This window comes from Rhinatrema bivittatum, chromosome 3, assembly GCF_901001135.1.
Source record: "Rhinatrema bivittatum chromosome 3, aRhiBiv1.1, whole genome shotgun sequence".
Taxonomy (NCBI): domain Eukaryota; kingdom Metazoa; phylum Chordata; class Amphibia; order Gymnophiona; family Rhinatrematidae; genus Rhinatrema; species Rhinatrema bivittatum.
This window is the reverse complement of record NC_042617.1, coordinates 317038869-317056111: the sequence shown is the minus strand read 5'-3', so window position 1 is coordinate 317056111 and position 17243 is coordinate 317038869. Positions and strand designations below refer to the sequence as shown.

The 17243-nt window shown below is 47.4% G+C and overlaps 1 protein-coding gene across 1 annotated transcript in view; it reads right to left on the bottom strand.

The window, feature by feature from the left end:
- The window catches only part of HDAC2 (histone deacetylase 2), a 148728-nt gene that overhangs the window by 32961 nt on the left and 98524 nt on the right, over positions 1–17243 (bottom strand). The window contains exon 10 of the mRNA XM_029595238.1: positions 2013–2121. Within this exon, the coding sequence (XP_029451098.1) occupies positions 2013–2121 (109 nt within the window). The remainder of the gene's footprint in view (positions 1–2012; positions 2122–17243) is intronic.

Sequence of the window (17243 nt, the reverse complement as noted above, 5' to 3'; positions counted from 1 at the left end):
ATGAGATTGAACACTTCTGGAGAGAGTTCCCACTCCCCGGGATTGAGCCGGTTGCGACTGAGAAAGTCGGCCTGAACATTGTCGACCTCCAAGATGTGAGAGGCTGCCAGGCTGACTAAGTGTTGTTCCGCCCAGATCATCAACTGCTGCGCTTTGCTCGCCACCGGTCGACTTCTGGTTCCTCCTTGCCAATTGATGTAACTACTGTGGTCGCATTGTCGGACAAAATTCTGACCGACCTCCCTTGCGATCTCAACTGCAGGGCCTGCAGAGCCAATCTGACCGCTCTGGTCTCCAAACAATTGATCGACCACTGAGATTCCTCCTTCGACCATTGGCCCTGTACCGACTTGTCCTGACACACCGCTCCCCAGCCAGAGAGACTGGCGTCTGTAGTGACCACAGTCCAATCGGGGACTTCCAGGGATACCCCACAGCTCAAATTGCCTGAGTTGAGCCACCAATCTAGACTGGAACAAGCAGAGTCTGTAAAAGGCAGCGGAAGATGAAATTGCTCCGACACCGGACTTCAACGGGAAAGCAACGCTGTCTGCAGAAGCCTCATATGAACAAAGGCCCAGGGGACAAACTCAAGGGTGGATGCCATCGATCCAAGGACCCGCAAATAATCCCAGACTTTGGGAGGATGCTTGTCCAATAATTTCCACGCCTGCCCCTGCAGTTTGGTGATGCGTTCCCCCGTTAGAAAAACCCGGCCCAGCTGTGTATTGTTCCGGACCCCTAGAAATTCCAAGGACTGAGAAGGATTCAGATGACTTGGCAAAATGTATCACCCATCCAAGTGATTCCAATAGTTGAACCACCCGACGAATCGCCGCACAGCAAAGCAATTCTGACTTTGCCCGAATCAGCCAATCGTCTAGATATGGATAACGAAGAAACCTTCCTTCCGAAGCTGTGCCACCACAACCATCACCTTGGTAAAGGTCCTGGGTGCCATGGCGAGGCCAAACGGCAGGGCATGAAACTGGAAATGTCCCAGGACGGCGAACCACATGAATTTCTGGTGGTCAGATCGGATGCCGATGTGCAGGTATGCTTCCGTGAGATCCAGAGATGCCAAGAACTCTCCCTTTCGCACTGATGTGATGACTGATCTCAAAGTTTCCATGCAAAACCATGGAATACGGAGGTGTCTGTTTACTCTTTTTAAGTCTAGAATGGGCCAGAAGGTTCTCTTTCTTGGGCACCACGAAGTAAATGGAGTAATGGCCCCTGCACTGTTCCGCGAGCGGAACCGGTACAATTGCCCCGAGGTCGAGGAGACGCTGTAATGTGTCTTTTACCGCCCGGCGCTTCTCGACGTACGAGCATGGGGAGACGAGAAACCAATCTGGGAGGTGCTGTGCAAAATCTAATGCATAACCTTGTCTTATCACCTTGAGGACCCACTGGTCAGAAATCAGAGTGGCCCATTCCTCGTAAAACTGAGACAATCTGCCTCCCATCACTGGAGCCGAAGAATGGACCAGCCTTACATCATTGGGAGGACTTGAGTCCACCGGAGGACTGCTGAGCACCTGGTCTGCCGAAGTGCCGGCCTCGAAAGGACTGGGACCAGGATTGTTGCCTTCCCAATGGCTGTCGAAAGGAAGATCCAGAAGACCGGGACGAACGGAATCTCTGATTTCCGCGAAGTGAGAGTGAGCCGAAATTGCGCCCCTCATCTTTGGCCGATACTCAGGTAGGCGGTGTACCTTGTTCTCACCCAAGGATTGAATCATGTCCTCCAGGTCTTTCCCCCTCCCCTCACGTTGTCTCCCCACAAAAGGTCAGTCTCAATAACTTATTAACTGCCTTATGCAACAGCGTTCATCTGAGAATACCAAAGTCCATGCAAACAGAACATGTTCCTTGGGGGTGAGACACTGATTTAGAATTTTAATGGAACGGGAGGGCTGAACAGATTTCTCTTTCCTGGGACAATAGTCCTCTAATCCTCCAGCCTGCTAAACCTCAACCTGCACCAATGCAAGCACTGCAGCACTCACTTGATTTTTTCCATATATTCCGGGGTGTTCTGGTTTGTCATGTTAGAAGGACTGATGTGCAGTTTGAAGTCTGGTCCAAAATATTCAAAGTAGTCATTATAGGGAAGTTCTATAAAAAAAAAAAATAGAGAAATCATAAAATGTTTTGTCTTTCAGCCATGTTGAATAAACTGTGTAAAACCAGCACATTTTTATTTACAGCTCCATTCATTTCATTTGATTTATACAGCCACATTTCCAAAAAAACCCAAAACACTGCACAAGAAGTAATGAACTACAATTTCACCAATTACTAAAATGAGAAAGGTAAAACAAAATATCAAACAAAAGGTGAAATTTAAACTTACCTGTTAATATCCTTTCCTTTAGTCCAGATAAGTGGGCTGTTCCCACTGCTTGCAGATGGAGACAAGAAAAAAGCTCAGTTCTTCAGTACCCTATGTCAAAGCTAAGACAATCAAAGGCATTTGTTTATGTTTCTAAATCACCACACAACCAAAACCTGATGCAGCCTAGAAACTTCACTCCATGGTCACTAACCCAGTAATTAGATAATCCCTACACCAAGGACATGATTAGGCCAACTACCTTCAGAGTGGGCAACAACATACTCACTGCTTGTTTTCTGAATGTCAGAGAGAGCCCTTGATCACTGTGGCTTCCCCTAGGTGGATTTGGGCTCATTTGGAAGGACTAAAGGAAAGAAAATTAACAGTTACATTTAAATTTCACCTTCCTTATTGTCCATGCCAGACTAGTCCAAACAAAGGGATGTACCAAAGCTCCACCCAGGCCGGGCAGGAGGAAGCTATAATAGTTCTCAGGACTCCTGGGTCCAAAGCATAGCCTTTCCCAGCCTGCTCACCCACACCGAGGTCCTTATGCAGGTATACAACAGAGACAAGGATACTGTCCTGGAACCTATTCTCATCAAGTGGCCAGATTGACAAACTAAAGAGTAGCAAATAATCTGGACTGGATAGTATGCATCCTAGGTACTGAAGGAACTCAAAAATAAAATTTCTGATCTATTAGTTAAAATTTGTAACCTATCAAAATCATCCATTGTACCTGAAGACTGGAGGGTGGCCAATGTAACCCCGATATTTAAAAAGGGCTCCAGGGGCGATCTGGGAAACTATAGACCAGTGAGCCTGACTTCAGTGCCGGGAAAAATAGTGGAAACTATTCTAAAGATCAAAATCATAGAGCATATAGAAAGACATAGTTTAATGGAACACAGTCAATATGGATTTACCCTAACAAATCTGCTTCATTTTTTTGAAGGGGTTAACATGTGGATAGAGGTGAACCAGTAGATGTAGTGTATTTGGATTTTCAGAAGGCGTTTGACAAAGTCCTTCATGGGAGGCTTCTAAGAAAACTAAAAAGTCATGGGATAGGAGGCAATGTCCTTTTGTGGATTACAAACTGGTTAAGAGACAGGAAAAAGAGTAGGATTAAATGGTCAATTTTCTCAGTGGAAAAGGGTAAACAGTGGAGTGCCTCAGGGATCTGTACTGGGACCAGTGCTTTTCAATATATTTATAAATGATCTGGAAAGAAATATGATGAGTGAGGTTATCAAATTTGTGGATACAAACTTATTCAGAGTAGTTAAATCACAAGCGGATTGTGATACATTACAGGAGGACCTTGCGAGACTGGAAGATTGGGCATCCAAATGGCAGATGAAATTTAATGTGGACAAGTGCAAGGTGTTGCCTATAGAGAAAAATAACCTTTGCTGTAGTTACACGATGTTAGGTTCCATATTAGGAGCCACCACCCAAGAAAAGGATCTAGGCATCATAGTGGACAATACTTTGAAATCGTTGGCTCAGTGTGCTGCAGCAGTCAAAAAAGCAAACAATGTTTGGAATTATTAGGAAGGGAATGGTTAATAAAACAGAAAATGGCATAATGCCTTTGTATCGCTCCATGGTGAGACCGCACCAAGAATACTGTGTACAATTCTGGTCGCCGCATCTCAAAAAAGATATAGTTGCGATGGAGAAGGTACAGAGGAGGGCAACCAAAATGTTAAAGGGGATGAAACAGGTCCCCTATGAGGAAAGGCTGAAGAGGTTAGGGCTGTTCAGCTTGGAGAAGAGACGGCCGAGGAGGGATATAATAGAGGTCTTTAAAATCATGAGAGGTCTTGAATGAGTAGATGTGAATCGGTTATTTACACTTTCGGATTACAGAAGCACTAGGGGGCATGCCATGAAGTTAGCAAGTAGCTCTTTAAGACTAATTGGAGAAAATTCTTTTTCACTCAATGCACAATTAAGCTCTGGAATGTGTTGCCAGAGGATGTGGTTAGTGCAGTTAGTGTAGCTGGGTTTAAAAGAGGTTTGGATAAGTTCTTGGAGGAAAAGTCCATTAACTGATATTAATCAAGTTGACTTAGGGAATGGCCTCTGCTATTACTGGCATCAGTAGCATGGGATCCTCTTGGTGTTTGGGTACTTGCCTGGTTTGGCCTCTGTTGGAAACAGGATGCTGGGCTTGATGGACCCTTGGCCTGACCCAGCAAGGCAATTTCTTATGTTCTTGATAGTGCTCTAGGACTTGCAAACTCTTACTAGAGCAGGCTGAAGCATTCATCTCCTTTTTACCTCCTGAAATCAATGCCTTAGAAATCATTGTTCTTTAATAGGAGACATTACAGACCCAGTCAAGAAAAATCTGGTCATCTACAAACATTTCAAATGTGACCTACAACAGACTGGAGAATGGCTAACCGGGTTCTAGCCTACATCGATCTACTTTCTCACCTTCATAACTGAGAAAAGCCCAATTCCAACAGAAGTGAAATGCTACCCTTAGAAAGGGAATAGTGTTGGGCTCAGAGATATCTTTTCCATTAAAATTACCTAAGGCCACCAAGCAGACAGACTTCAACAAGACTCAAGAAGATGCCCTTTGAGGCTGGAGAGGAAGGAAAGCCAGATCCCTTTCAAAACTAAACTCAGGTACCAAGTTGAGAAGATCTTTTAGAGTGGAAGACTTGCGTTCTTAACTCTTTAGAAATATCCCATCCAAGAGAATAGCCAGACAGCTTGCATAACTGTGTCCCCCCTTCCAGCAAGCCAGAGCCAGTCACAGTCCTCTGCGAGACTTGTAAGTTATACCTTCCTCTGAAGGAAGGACAAGACTGAAGGAATGGATCCTTCAAAGGGAAATATGCCTCTTCTGTAATTAGAACACAAGAGACTCCAAATTCTAATTCTGGTTCGCTAATGCTCCTCCTTTCATGTCATTGAAGGCTGTAACCCCCGAGACTAAGTATTCTCGTTTTGTAGCCTAGTTCTCTCAACAGTCACGGTTATAAACCCTAGAAGATTCCTTCCTTTCTCTTTTTCAACCTAGAAGAATCCTCTGACCAGGGGAAAAGGTGAAAAAGAACCTCTGCTTGCATTTTCAGAACTCAGTCTAGAGAACATCCAGGCTCCTGGTGGGAACACACGCAGAAGAATGGACGCTAATCATGGTTCCATGAGGATATCCACCCCCAGGGATTCTGCTTTCTGTTTTTGGCTGAAGAACCTGCTCGTCAGTTTTGCCAGACTGATCTTAAATTCACTTGTGTTGGTGCCCCACCTGACCACTAGTAGGGCAGAGGCCTCTTCTGCCAGTCCTTACTCTTCAGGGTCTCAAGAGTGTCAGCTCAAAATATCTGTCTGTATGAGCTCAAGTCCTAACTAAGAAGAAGGGAAAATAGCCTTTATTTAATTTGGTTGACTACTAATTGCTAGGGATGTGCAGCAGTTTTGTTTCAATTAGTGTATACTTTCGGTTTAGTTGTGTCAAAGTTTTCCCATTTTTGGGTTTTTTTTTTTTGTTTGTTTTTTTTAGTATCTCATCCGGCCCCATGGCTTTGTCCTTTTTCAGTTTGCCTAGCTCCTCCCATATATTCTCTTCTGGAAACAGAGTTTCATCTACTCTCATAACAATCTATGGTCTTGTTAACCAGCAATGGTCCTTCTCCATGTTGTTCTTTAGTGAAAACCAAACTGATATTGTCCACATAGGAGGCTTGTGAATAAAATGAGAAGGATGGGAGTGAGCGCCAATGTGGTGGCATGGATTACAAAGTGGTTGACTAAAAGGAGATAGAGTGTAATGGTAAATGGAACCTATTTTGAAGAGAAAACAGTGTTAGGTGGAGTGCCACAGGGTTTAGTATTGGGACTGGTTCTGCTCATTATCTTTGTGAACCACATCGTGGAAGGGCTAGAAGGTAAAATTTCTCTATTTGCGGATGATACTAAGATCTGTAATAGAGTGGACACGCTTGAAGGAGTAGAGAATGAAAAGTGATTTAAGGAGGTTTGAAGAGTGGTCAAAGGCTTGGCAGCCGGGATTCAATGCCAAGAAGTGCAGAGTCATACATCTGGGATGCGGTAATCCAAAAAAGCTGTATGTGATGGGAGATGAAAGACTGATGTACATGGACCAAGAGAGGGATCTTGGGGTAATAGTGTCTGGAAATCTAAAGATGGTGAAGCAATGTGACAAGGTAATAGCTAAAGTCAGAAGAATGCTGGGCTGCATCGAGAGAATAACCAGTAAGAAAAAGGCGGCAATTATGTCCTAGTACAGACCCTTGGTAAGCCCTCACAGAGTACTGTGTTCACTTCTGCAGTCCGTATCTCAAAAAGGTAGACAGGATAGAGGTAGTCCAGAGAAAAGCAACCAAAATGGTGTGGGATCGGTCTGAGAAGATATATGAGGAGAAGCTGAAGTATCTGAATATGTATAAACTTTAAGAGAGGAGGTGCAGGGGAGATATGAATGGAAGACTCTCACAACACATTAAGACTTGAAAACCACCATTTCATTTGTAATTATCCTTACTCTTTGCCTCATGTACTAGATAGATATATATCCATGCCAGACTATGAATACCTCCTCTGTAAACAATCTATGCTTGTTGGCTGAGTTATAATTATGAGTATCACCTTGTAAACTGTTGAGATCTTCATATGGAATGACAATATATAAAACAGCTAAATAAATAAGATACAGACCTTCAGATACCTGAAAGGTTTTAATGATGCACAATTGACAAACCTTTTCCAGTGGAAAGAAATCAGTAGAACTAGGGGTCACAAAATGAAACTCTAGGGAGGATGACTCAGAACGTCGGGAAATATTTCTTCAAGGAGAGGGTGGTGGATGCCTGGAATGTCCTTCCTCCAGAGGAGGTGAAGATGAAAATAGTGGAAGAATTCAAAGGGGCATGGGATAAACACTGTGTATCCCTAAAGACTACTGGATGGAAATTAAGAAAAAAAAAAGAGTGCAAGGGTGTGGTGGTTATTACTTTTAACCAATAAGTCTTCATACTGTTGATGCAACTCCATCATAACTCTCTGCTTCAATGGCAGGGAAAAAGGGGGATTGGATTCAGACAGCAACCAACGAGGGCCCAGACTTCTACGGTCTGGGGAAACAAATATGCATGGGGTAACTTGCTGATGCGGCGGTTACTACCCTTAACCAATAAGCCTGATACTTTTGAAGCAACTCAACATTGCTCTCTGCTTCAATGGCAATGGGTAATGGAGAATTGTTTTCAAAGAGCAACCAATAAGGGCCCGACTTTTATGGAATAGAAATCTATTAAGCATGGGGGAACCTGCACAGCATGGCAGATGCTACCGTGGGCTTGCCAGGCGGACTGGATGGACCATTTGGTCCTTTTCTGCTGTCATTTCTATTGAAAGGGAGTAAATAAAGGTAAGAGAAAATGGAAACCAATTTGATTCTTCAAGGTGATAGCTAAGAAAATACAAACAAAAGATCAGCATTCAAAAAATATAAGGGAACTCAAAAAGAGGAAAAATATCAGGTGAATCTGAAGGAAATGAAGAATAAAATCAGGATGGCAAATTTCAAGTGGAAGAAGAGATCGCCAAAGAGGTAAAGCGTGGTTACAAAATATTTTTCAGATATATTAGAGAAAGGAGTTAGACCGCAAGAGACATTGCAAGTTTTAAAGGAGACAAGGAGCAAGCTGTGGAGAAAGATGAAGAAATAGCAGAAGTATTTAACAATTGCTTCAGTTCAGTTTTCATTAAGGAACACATTGGGGAAGGACTGTGGCTAGCTAGCAAGAGTACAGATGAGTGAGGTGTAGATACATTCCCATTTACAGAAGAGTGTGTTTGGGAGGAATTAGGCAAACAAAGTGCAGAAGACCATGAAGCCGGATGAGATACATCCAAGGACTTAAAGAGCTCTGAGAAGTGCTGGCGGGTCCGCTGAAGGACCTATTCAATAGATCCTTGGAGACAGGAGTAGTGCTGCAGGACTGGAGAAGGGAAGTTGTGGTCCCACTTCACAAAAGTGGCAGCAGGGAGGAGGCTGGAAACTGCAAGCTGGTTTGTCTTACCTTGGGTGTGGGAAATTAATGGAGAGATTGCTTAAGGAAAGAATAATGAACTGAAAACCAATGGGTTACAGAATCCAAAACAACATGATTTTACCAGAAGGACCTGTGAAACAAATCTAATTGTTTTTATTGATTCGATGACTAGAGAATTGGATCAAGGAAGAGCAATAATGGAGACATTACTTACCTGATAATTTCGTTTTCCTTAGTGTAGACAGATGGACTCAGGACCAATGGGTTTATGATCTCCTGCTAGCAAAAGAAGACTGAGCAAGCTGACGTCACAGTATATATAACCCTGTAGTGATCCCAGCCTGCCAATATTATCTTCAAAAGCAACTGTGGACAGACTAGCAAAAAAGGAAAATTAGTTCTTACCTGTTAATTTTCGTTCCTGTAGTACCACGGATCAGTCCAGACAGTGGGTTGAGCCTCCTTTCCAGCAGGTGGAGACAGACTAAAACTTGCAGGATGCCCTATATCAGGACAGAGCCTATCCTCTAACCCTTCAGTATAACGTATGTCAAAGCATAAAACAATAAACCCAAGAATAGGATCAAGCAAGTAACCAAAAAGCTTAACGGAGCAACCATAGATTAATGTAGAAGCATGGTATACCTATACGCTCTTGCATAAACTTGGTATAAAATAACCACCAAGGCTTCCGGTGTAAATGCTCAGTAATCTTGCACCAAGGAAAATATGAAAATCTGCAGACCTGCAAGAAAACAAGCTTCGAGAGGACAGAAGACAGACAGGGAAGGGCGTCTGGACTGATCCGTGGTACTACAGGAATGAAAATTAACAGGTAAGAGCTAATTTTCCTTTCCTGTACGTATCTGGATCAGTCCAGACAGTGGTATGTACCAAAGCTTCCCTAAACTGGGTGGGACCGAGACAGTCCCGCTCGAAGCACTTGCCGCCCAAAGGAACCGAACACCGGAGCGTGTACATCCAGACGGTAGTGCCGAGCAAAAGTGTGCAGGGACGTCCAAGTGGCGGCCCTGCAAATCTCCTGCGGGGAGACAGATTGACTCTCCGCCCACGAAGTAGCCTGAGAACGCAGAGAATGGGCCTTCAGACCCTCAGGAAGCGGATGACCTTGACAAAGATACGCCGAGGAAATGGCTTCCTTCAACCACCGCACAATCGTGGTCTTAGAAGCCTGCTTACCGCGGTTGGGACCACTCCAAAGGACGAAGAGATGGTCCGATACCTGGAATTCATTGGTGACCTGGAGATAGCGAAGCAAGACTCGTTTCACATCTAGCCGACGAAGGTCGCCACCCGCCGTACCCGCAATCTCCTCCGGAGAGAACGCTGGGAGTTCGACAGACTGGTTGACATGAAAAGCGGAGACAACCTTAGACAAGAAGGAAGGAACCGTCCTGAGAGAAACCCCGGAATCGGAGAAACGCAAAAAGGGCTCCCGACAGGACAGCGCCTGAAGCTCGGAAATACAGCGAGCAGAGGAAATAGAGACCAGAAAGACAGTCTTTAGAGTAAGATCCTTGAGCGTAGCGTGGCGAAGAGGCTCGAAAGGAGCTGCACAGAGAGCACGAAGGACCAGGTTGAGACTCCACGACGGACACGTGGCCCGAGAGGGGGGGGCGGAGGTGTCTAACGCCCCTCAGGAAACGAATCACATCAGGGTGAGCTGCTAAGGCATGACCGTCCACCCGACCCAGGAGAGAGCCGAGCACCGAGACTTGAACGTGTAGAGAACTGAAGGAGAGGCCCTTAGAGAGACCCTTCTGAAGAAAAGACAGAATCAAAGGAATCGAGGCGGAGCACGCAGGGACACCCGCTTCCGTACACGCGGACTCAAAAACTTTCCAGATGCGCACATAGGCCAGAGAAGTCGACTGCTTCCGGGCTCGCAGCAGGGTGGAGATGACCTCTTCCCTATAACCTTTGCGCCTCAGGCGACGCCGTTCAAAAGCCAGGCCGCAAGACAGAAGCGATCGGCCTGGTCGAAAAATACAGGCCCCTGCTGGAGGAGACTAGGGAGATGACCGAGGCGCAGGGGCCCGTCCACCGCTAGATTGATGAGATCCGCGAACCACGGCCTTCGCGGCCACTCGGGAGCGACGAAAATCACCGGTCCCCGGTGGAGCTTGATTCTCCTGAAGACTTTCCCCACCAGTGGCCACGGGGGAAACACGTACAGAAGGACATCCGCTAGCCAAGGTAGAGCCAGAGCATCTACGCCCTCTGCGCCGTGCTCCTTCCAGCGGCTGAAGAACCGATTGGCCTTGGCATTGCGCAGAGTCGCCATGAGGTCGAGGTAAGGAGGACCCCACCTGTCCACTATCAGAGCCATCGCCGCGTCCGAGAGCTCCCACTCTCCCGGATTGAGCGACTGCCGGCTGAGGAAGTCGGCTTGAACATTGTCTTTTCCGGCGATATGAGAAGCCGCAAGGCACTGTAGGTGACACTCCGCCCAAGTGAGGAGACGGCTGGCTTCTAAGGCTACCAGGGGACTGCGAGTGCCCCCTTGGCGATTGATGTAGGCGAATGTGATGGAGTTGTCGGACAGGACTCGTACCGCCTTGCCGCGGATCAGGGGAAGGAACTCCTGAAGGGCCAGGCGGACTGCCAAAGTTTCCAGTCGATTGATGTGCCAGCACGACTGAGTCTGGGACCATGTCCCCTGGGTGGACTGAGAAAGGCAGACCGCACCCCAGCCCAACAGGCTGGCGTCCATGGTTACTATCGTCCACTGTGGAGCTTGAAGAGGCATCCCTTGCAGGAGATGAGGAAGAGACAGCCACCACTGTAATTCGTCGGTAGTAGACTCCAAGAATGGAAGGACTACGTGGAACTGCTCAGACACTGGTTGCCAACGAGACAGCAAAGCTTTCTGTAACGGACGCATATGAGCAAAGGCCCAGGGGACCAGATCGATGGTAGAAGCCATGGAGCCCAGGACTTGGAGATAATCCCAGGCCGTCGGGGAAGATAGCGCAATCAGATTCTGGACCTGATCGATCAGCTTGAGGGCTCGCGCCTGAGGTAAGAATACCTTGCCTACTCGGGTGTCTAAGTGTGCTCCCAGAAATTCCAACTCCTGGGAGGGCTTTGGAAAAGTTCACTATCCACCCAAGAGAGGCAAGGAGCTCCAAGACGCGATCCACTGCCCGCCGGCAAGAGGTCACTGACTTGGCCCTGATGAGCCAATCGTCCAGATAGGGATGGACGAGAATCCCCTCCCGGCGCAAGGCCGCTGCCACTACTACCATGACCTTCATGAAGGTGCGAGGAGCGGTGGCGAGGCCGAAGGGGAGAGCTCGAAACTGGAAGTCCTGGTTGAGAATGTGGAATTGGAGATACTTCTGGTAGTCGTGATGGATGGGAATATGACCTCTAAATAATGCAAGAGGATCCGATGCACATCTAACTGCCATAGCTCTCTCACGTGCGGATCCGTAGAAGACAAATTGGAAAAGGCCGGGAGCTCTACCGACTGACTCAAATGAAAACTGGAAATCACTTTAGGTAAAAAAGAAGGAACCATGCGAAGCGACACTCCTGAATCCAAATTTTTCAAAAATGGTTCCCTGCAGGAAAGCGCTTGAAGCTCCAAGACCCTGTGTGCCGAGCATATGGCAACCAAAAACACTGTTTTTAATATAAGAGCCTTCAAGGTAGCCTTTTTGAGGGGCTCAAAGGGTGGAGCACACAAAACACGAAGAACCAAATTAAGATTCCATGAGGGACATACCAGACGGACGGGAGGTTTCAAATGCCTGACCCCTCTGAGGAAACACACAACATCCGGATACGAAGCTAAGGAACTACCCACAAGGGAACCTAGGGCCGCCCCCTGCTCACGGAGGGAATTAAAAGACAAACCCTTTGTCAAGCCGGCCTGCAAAAAGGCTAAGATATGAGTCACTGAAGCTCGCCTGGGGAATAAACCCCGCTTATGACACCACATTTTAAAGACTATCCACACTAACATAGGAGAGGGATGAAGTCTTCCGGGCCTGCAATAGGGTAGAGATTACATCTTCTGAGTACCCTCTCTTCCTCAGCCTGCGCCCCAAGCCGCTAGACAAAATCGATCTGCCTGGTCAAAAATATAGGGCCTTGACGAAGCAGATTGAGGAGATGACTGAGGCTGACAGGCCCATCCACCGCCATATTGACCAGATCCAAAAACCACGGACATCGGGGCCACTCCGGAGCAACCAAAATTACGGTGCCAGGGCGGGAACACGTACAGGAGAACCGACTGGGGCCATGGAAGGACTAAGGCATAGACTCCTCCTGCTCTGTGATCCCGTCTGCGACTGAAGAAGCGAGGAGCCTTGGCATGGTCTTTTGTGGCCATCTAGTCCATATGGGGATTGCCCCACCATTGCACGATGAGATCCATTGCCCGATCCGATAGCTCCCACTCTCCTGGATCTATGTGTTTGCGGCTGAGAAAATCGGCCTGAATGATGTCAGTGCTGGTGATTTGAGATGCCACCAGTAGAGTTAGATTGCTTTCCGCCTAGGTCATGAGCTGTTCTGCCTCGTCGGCTACAGCCTGACTTTTGGTGCAGGCCACAGTCATCGCATTGTCGGAAACAACTCTGACCACCCGATTGTGCAACAGCGGGAGGAAGTGCCTCAACGCCAACCGAACCACCCTGGTTTCCAGACAATTGATCGACCAGCTGGCCTCCTGAAACCAAATGCCCTGGACTGAGTAGGATTGACAAACTGCTCCCCAACCGGAGAGGCTGGCATCTGTGGTCACCACGATCCAATCCGGAACTTTGAGATCTAATCCTCTAGTTAGGTTGGAAGGGCAAAGCCACCACTCCAGGCTGGATCGATGAGCGGCAGCGGGAATTGGAAGTCCTCCGACTTGGGATCCCAATGGGAAAGTAATGCTCGTAACGGTCTCATGAGCAAATGCCCATGGGACCAACACCAAGGTGGATGCCATGGAACAGACTTGAAGATAGCCCCAGGCATTGGGGAGTGGCAGTGGCAACAAGTGTCGAACGTGTTCTATCAGCTTGGTAACTCAATCTGGTGGAAGAAAAACTTTTCTGAGTCTGGTATCAAACCATGCTCCCAGGAAGTCCATCTCCTGTGACGGCACGAAGTTGCTCTTGGCTTGATTGATAACCCATCCTAGCGATTCCAGAAGATGGACCACTGTTCTGACCGCTTGCATGCAGAGTTCTCTTGACTTTGCTCTGATGAGCCAGTCATCCAAATAGGGATGAATTAGAAGTCCCTGTTTCCTCAAAGCTGCTGCCACAACCACCATTACCTTGGTGAACGTGCGAGGGGCCGTAGCTAGACCGAACAGCAGAGCGCAGAATTGGAAATGCTTCCCTAGAATCATGAAGCGCAGAAATCTCTGATGATCCTTGCGGATGGGAATATGTAAGTATGCTTCCATCAGATCCAGGGACGCCAGAAACTCGCCCCTGCGAACTGCGGCGATCACGGAACATAAGGTTTCCATCCGGAAGTCAGGTATCTTGAGGGCCTTGTTTACCTTTTTGAGGTCTAGAGTAGGCCGGAAGGATCCCTCTTTTTTGGGGACCACAAAATAAATGGAATAGCGCCCCATTTTCCATTCCTTTTGGGGGACCTCCTCTATTGCCCCAAGGGCAAGGAGGCGGTCGAGAGTCTGACAAACGATTTGAGCTTTGGTCCGAGTACCGCAGGGGAAGACCAGAAAGAACTCTTGGATTGGCCAAGCAAATTCTAAAGCGTAGCCGTGTTCTACAATGCTTAGGACCCACGATTCGAGGTTATCCTGACCCATGCCTCATGAAACCGGGATAAACGCAACCCTACCTGAGGAACCGAGGGATGGGCCAGCCGGATCTCATTGAGAAGGCTTGGAGGCAAGGGATGTAGCTGAACTTGCTTTGCGGGCGGATCTACGCCCACGAAAAAAAGAGTTCCAGAACTGCTGTCTGCCGAGGGGTTGTCTCTGCCCCGCCAGTTGTCTGCTCTGTTGGAACCTCCGCTGCCCACGAAAACGAGAGCAAGTGGAAGGAAATCCCCTGGAAGGTTTCGGTCAGTCCTCCGGTTGCTTGTGAACTTGTTCTCACCCAGGGACTTGATCAACTGCTCCAAGTCGTCATCGAATAGAAATTTGTCCTTGAAAGGCAGCACCCCAAACTGAGCCTTAGACGAAACATCTGCTAACCAATTATGCAGCCAAAGGAGGCATCACCAGATACTGCTGAAGACATAGTGCGAGAGGAAGTTCTCAGGAGATCATATAGGGCATCCGCTCCATAGGCCACTGCCGCTTCCAAGCGCTCGGCCTGCTCTGACTCTCCCGTGGCAGGTCTCTGGAAGTTAACCACTGTTGGACCCAGAGGCTAGCCCGTAGCATATAGCTACTGCACACCGCCGCCTGGATATCCAACGCTGACACTTCGAAAATTCATTTTAGAAGTACTTCCAATTTTCGATCTTGCAGATCTTTGAGGGCCGCCACTCCTGCGACAGGTATAGTGGTCTGCTTTGTGACTGCCGATACCGAAGCGTCCAATTTAGGGGACTTCAGGACTCCAAGGACTCAGGATAACAGAATAGATTAGACGCCCAAGGTAGTCCAAAAATGAGCTTTATTTGAATGGAGAGGTGAACTTTAAATATACGGGCATATTTAAAGTTCACATCTCCATTCAAATAAAGCTCATTTTTGGACTACCTTGGGCGTCTAGTCTATTCTATTCTATTATCCTAACGGCTTTCTTAGACAGCTTACCCTCCTGTTTCGTTGCTCCAAGGACTCATCCAGCAGAGGATAAAGTTTATCCATAGCCCTTCCCACTCGTAACCCGGCATCTGGGAGAACGCAGGCTTGCAAGCACCAGATCCACAGAATCCTGTGGGAGTGAATCCTGAAGTATATCAACCCCAAGCTCCGATAAGACCAAGGGAATCAGTGGTTCCAACTCTTCCTTGTGAAAAAGGCGGACCACTTTAGGGCTGTCCCATCCAGAGGAGACTGTTTTACTGTGTCTTTACCCGCTTCCTGCAGGAGATACAGCTACAGCCATAGTGACTATAGCCCCGCTGTCTATGCCATTTGAAGGAGCAGCGCCCCCTGCCGCAGACGAACCACGCAATTTGGTGACCCCCAGAGACGCCGGGGCTTCCATGCGTTTGTCAAGGTTACTGGGTGGCTGAAGAGGCTGACTGGTATGCAGAGCACCACTCTGCCGAGACTGCGTTGCCAAAAATGCTTTGTGTATAAGCAGCACAAAGTCTGATGAAAAATCCGGAGACCCTGCACTGTCCCCCACCAGGGGATCGGGGTCATCATCCAGAAGGTCTTGGTCCAAGTCATGCCCAGGACTCAGATCTACTAGGGACAGGTCCAGAGGGAGCTCCCCTGCCCCCAATGCCCTTGCTTCAGCATCAGAAAAAAAGTTTTTAAAACGGCCGCCGTTCCCGCGCTGAGGGGAAATGGGTCGGCCTAGGCTTCTCGAGGTGCTGCCCCTTTTTTGTGCACGTCGGGGCTTAGAAAGGTTACTGGGAGTTGTAAAAGAGCTTTCTTCACCTCCAGAAATGTACTGGAGGCAAAGCCCTGCGCGGGAAAGTCTTGAGGAAGACTCCCCGCAGGCTACATAAGAAGATGGCCGCGGCATTAGAATAGCAAGGTGGAGGGGCAAAAAACGGCACGCGGGAAGAAAGTTAGTCAGGGAACCTGAACAGCTGCGGCAGGCGCTAAAAATAACCCCCGACAAAATCGCAGTACAGCTGCTAAGCGCAGGAGAAAGGAAAACGGCAGGCTGCTTTGTTGTTGTTGTTGTTTTTTTTTTTTTTAAAACAATGCGATCGGGAGCGCTAGGCAGGAGAGGGACCGGACCACCAGTGTCTCCTCCTGCGTCTTACCTTAGAGGAGCCCCGCAGGGTAACCAGCCCCGGCTCCTACACCTACTAGCGGAGGGGATGGCTCCTTAGAACCCTGTTGCACCCCCCTGGGAGGTTTCCTGAAATGCAGTTCTGTGTAACTTCCTTTTTCTTTTTTTATTTAATTTTTTTTTTATATAGCTTGATTCATTGCAGGCTGAAAACAAAGCCAAAGTACTGCTCTTTTTTTTTTTTTTTTTTTTGAAGGGAACACAAGTCTACCCTTACAGCAGGGCAAGACTGCAGGATTTGCACCACCTCCATCTGCTGGAGACAGAGAAAGACTGAAGTGATACAGAAGGCACCTCGGGTTAAGAGAGGGCGTCCTTTCAGTTTTTCTCTGTCTCCATCTGCTGGAAGGGAAGCATAACCCACAGTCTGGACTGGTCCGGGTACGTACAGGGAACACCAGATGTACAGCAGTGGGTCACCAGCTGAAAATTAAGATGACTGGGCTGTCCCAAGAGGAAGAGAGATAGGGAAAGGCAGTGGGCCACAGGTATATCCCAGAGGTCTACCCATGAGAACAAATCTAGGGGTGGGAGAGATGACAGAGAACTCACCAGCGAAAATGAAGGCGGCTGTCACGTCAAGAAATGCCATGCTGGGTCAGACCAATGATCCATCAAGCTCAGTATGAAAGTCTGCTTCATGTTGCTCTCCCCAAGAAATAGGAGTCAGAAAAACTTAAGTCTATCCGGCTAATAATTTATGAATGTCCTCCAGAAACTTGTCCAAACTTTTAAAAACTAATTTATACTACATTTTCTGGCAAAAAGTTCCATAGCTTAATTATGCATCAACTGAAAAAAATACTTCTAAATTTGTTTGAAATCTGTTACCTGTTAATCTCAGTGTCCCCTAATCCCATTACTATTTGATAATGTAAATTAACAGTTCCCTATTAACCTGTTGCATAATTACAGATAATTTTGTAA